At 50.1% G+C, this 3827-nt stretch overlaps 1 protein-coding gene across 3 annotated transcripts in view; it reads left to right on the top strand.

Annotated features, from left to right (window-relative positions):
- Positions 1 to 3390, top strand: part of VSTM2B (V-set and transmembrane domain containing 2B) — a 32592-nt gene extending 29202 nt beyond the window's left edge. For all 3 annotated transcript variants that reach the window (XM_037728315.1, XM_017499899.2, XM_017499901.2), the window contains one exon: positions 2685 to 3390. In XM_037728315.1, coding sequence (XP_037584243.1) covers positions 2685 to 2773 — 89 coding nt within the window. In that variant the 3' untranslated portion in view covers positions 2774 to 3390. The remainder of the gene's footprint in view (positions 1 to 2684) is intronic.
- Positions 3391 to 3827: the final 437 nt, after the last annotated feature.

Genomic DNA, 3827 nt, shown 5'->3' with positions numbered 1-3827 from the left:
CCTGTCTCTGCTAAAAATACAAAAATTAGCCAGGGGTGGTGGCAGGCACCTGTAGTCCCATATACTCAGGAGGCGGAGGCAGGAGAATCACTTGAACCTGGGAGGCAGAGGTTGCAGTGAGCTGAGATCACGCCACTGCACTCCAGCCTGGATGACAGAGTGAGACGCTGTCTCAAAAAAAAAATAAATAAAAATAATCTTAAAAGGCTGGACGTGGTAGCTCACGCCTGTAATCCCAGCACTTTGGGATGCTGAGGCAGGTGGACCACCTGAGGTCAGGAGTTCGAGACCAGCCTGGCCAACACAGTAAAACCCTGTCTCTACTAAAAATACAAAAAATTAGCCAGACGTGGTGGCGGACGCCTGTAATCCCAGCTACTCAGGAGGCTGAGGTTTCAGTGAGCTGAGATTGCGCCATTGCCCTCCAGCCTGGGCAACAAGAGCAAAACTTCATTTGAAAAAAATAAATAAATAAAAATAAATCAGAGCCAGGAGATCTGTGAGGCCCATGGGCCCAATCTGGCTGTGAGCAAAGTACCCAGGAGGCAGCGCCCTGCTCTTCTGGCTGGATCCCCACTTTCCACACACCTGAACTCAGTGAATTCTACCCAGGAACCTGGGCATCCATCAGTTCATCCATCACCGCATCCAACCCTCATCCTTCCCAGTGATCCATGACACAAATGAGCAAGGAACGAGAGCAGATTGGAGTGTTTGCAGTGACCACCGCTGGACGATTCTTCCCACTGAAGGGGCCCAGAGGCAGAGTACCAGCCTGAGCTGTGCTGCAGGAGGGCCAGGAGGGATGACTGCCCGAAGCATGAAGATCCAGAGAGGAAATGTCTGCACACCTGGAGTTGTGGTGTCCTAAGGCTTCTCAGCCGGGCCGAGAACTGTGTGCAGAAGCAATGGTCTGTGAACAATTCACCTGCCCCTCGGACAGCACCACCCACTTTGCATTCAGATGTTTGAACACAGCCTGTGTTTCCCACAGTGGTCTGATGGAATCCCAGAGTTTCAGGCCAGATGATTTGTGCAACCTTCTCCTTCTGCAAAAAGAGGATGATGGGGTCCAGGACATGAACTCCAATGACAGAGACAGCTATGGCCAGAGCAGGGAGGATTAAGGAACAGGGAATGCCTTGGATAGGAAGGACTAAGGGTGCCCCACCTGCAGAGAGGAGAGCTGTGCATTCAGACCCAGCCTTGTCAGGAAAGCCTCAAGTCTCTGTTTATTACGGCTGGAGGGAACCAGCCGTCTTGGCTGCAGTGGCAGAGTGAAAGCAGCCTTCTGCACTGCTGAAAATTGACACAGGTGGGGTTTCTCATACCCCTCCTCAAAGGCATGTGGCTGCAGCCCAGCTAATGGGGTCAAGAGACGCGAGGAGAGAGGCTTCCGGATGGTGCAGATGAGCAGGACCTGGCTGGAAACTGCAACCACTCAAGCTGATGACTCTAAGCAAGTAGCAGTGACATCCCCCGGGGGGTTGGCAGCCCCAAGGAGCATGCAGGGCACTTCCACACTTGCTCCTCTCATAACCCTGGAGGGAGCATCCCACTTTCCAGGTGAGAAGCCCAGGGTTCATGAGTGGGCTTTCCCCAGTTGCACGGGAGGCCTTACAACAGATGAAGACCCTAAGGACTGACAGGGAGCCAGGCAGGCGGCCCAGGTGAAACAGGGTGAGGCAGAGAGGTTACAGCCACCATGGCAGGTCAGGGGCTAGGTTATGATCACATTGGAGAGACAGATGGGAGTGACCCAGACGGCGCTGGGGTCATTCCTCAAAGACCCCAGCCCACTCACCTCCACCAACCTGCAATTTCTCAGCTCCACACTGTAGCCCAAAGGATGCATAGACAAGGTTGCTGTGGAAAAAAGACTCACCCAGCAGCATCAGGATGCTGGAGACAGGGAGCATGGGAGTGCAAAGCTGCGTGGTTTAGGTGGTGGTGTGGAGAGGATGCGGGAATGCCTGAGGAATGGACTTGTGTGCAATTGTGTAGCCTTCATGGAGGAGGAGGGCAAGCAGGGCCAGAAGTGATAAGGACATTTTGCAGCATGGTATCTGGGGAGAAGGAAGCATATTGTCTTTTTTCTTTTTTTGAGACAGAGTCTCATTCTGCCTCCCAGGCTACAGTGCAGTGACACGATCATAGCTCTCTGCAGCCTCCAACTCTTGGGCTCAAGCAATCCAGCCTTCTGAGTAGCTGGTGCTACAGGTGAATGTCACCACACCCAGCTAATTTTTTATTTTTTCTTGCAATGGGGTCTCACTATGCTGCCCAGGCTGGTCTCGAGTTCCTGGACTCGAGTGATCCTCCAGCCTCAGCCTCCCATAGTGTAAGGTGGCTTACAGGCGTAAGCCACCCTGCCCAGCCCATAGCATCTTTCTATTAAAATAAGGTAATGGCTTATTGGACATTAGAGCTGTCACACCCCACTTCAGGCCAGGCACTTGTGTCTGATCCCACTAGGATCTTAAAGCGTGTGGTCTGTAAATTACAAACCACAGCAACAAAATGTTTTGTCATTAAACAAGGCAGCCACCAGGCACCAGGCTCCAGCTGGGTGCTGAGCACGAGCAGCCCCGGCCTGGGGAAGCCTCACTGTCCCCGATCTGCTGTGAGTTGCTTGGTTCTTGTGACTTAGGCGTTAACCTTGCCTGTTTTCTCATCCCCTGCAGGCACTGGCCGTAGCTACACCACAGACCCGCTCTTGTCCCTGCTTCTGTTAGCTCTGCATCAGTTCCTGCGCCTGCTGGAGGGACACTGACAGACATGGCCAACCTGAGCATCTCAGAGGCCATACACGACCTACCCGGGGGCCCTCGGTGAGGACCCAGCCGCTGAATGGACACAGAGAGACTGAGAGACGCATGAAAATGTCCACATGGAAAATAAATAAATCATATTTTTGGGGAAGTTACACAAATGTAGAACACCTAAAATAATGCATCTAGTTTCCAAATAATTTGGAGTTTGGCCCATGCTTCTGCGTGGGAATCAATGATTTCTCTACTTCAATGTAGTTTTCTTTTCTACGCTTTTCCTCCAAGTCTTCATTTTGCACGAACTGTTGAGCAGTTATCTTTAGGATAATATGTACAAATGTTGGGGTCGAAGCCTTTCTGACAAAGCGAAATATTTTTAGTAGGTTATTGTGTTTAGGATTTTTTTTTTAATTTACTTTTTTTCTTTGGGGGCTTTTCTTTTTTATTAAATTATTTCTTTTGAGGCATTTTGATTAAAAAAAGACACATCTTATAATTAAAATTCACTGTCAATAATATTTATTTTTAAATAAAGATTGGAAGCGAGTTCAGACACTTGTTTATAAACTGTATTGTATATTGCTGAAGAACAGTTGAATAAAAAACAACTTTGAAATAACCTTTCTACAGCCATGTATGAATGTCAAGGCTTGGTGCCCGCTGCAGCCTGGCTGCTGTCCCCTCCTGTGTTCTGATGCCAGCTGCACTTTTGGCAGGGTGTCACCCAGCATGGAGGACAGCCCAGGGCACCTGGCTGAGACCACACTCAGCAGATGGGAGTACCTGCCCAGCCTCCCCTAGGGACAGGGCACCACATAAATGCTATAATGAGGCGAGCCCCCAACCTGGGTCCTGAAGGAAAGGAAGAGGCGTGAAATAAGTCAAGAACCATTCATCGCCCATTTGGTTTCAATCAATCATGCAATGCATTCGCCCACTTGGAGATTGTATGTCAAGGTGCATTTACTATGGTTGACTTTGCTGCTCGTTTGAAGAGGGAATTTGGGGAGGAGGTAGGGATTGCCACAATCCCTCCCGTGCATCTGAAGATTGCTT

The sequence above is a fragment of the Cebus imitator genome, unplaced genomic scaffold, assembly GCF_001604975.1.
Source record: "Cebus imitator isolate Cc_AM_T3 unplaced genomic scaffold, Cebus_imitator-1.0 Scaffold261, whole genome shotgun sequence".
Classification (NCBI taxonomy): Eukaryota; Metazoa; Chordata; class Mammalia; order Primates; family Cebidae; genus Cebus; species Cebus imitator.
Note: the sequence above shows the minus strand (reverse complement) of the source record. Positions and strands in the feature narration are given on the sequence as shown.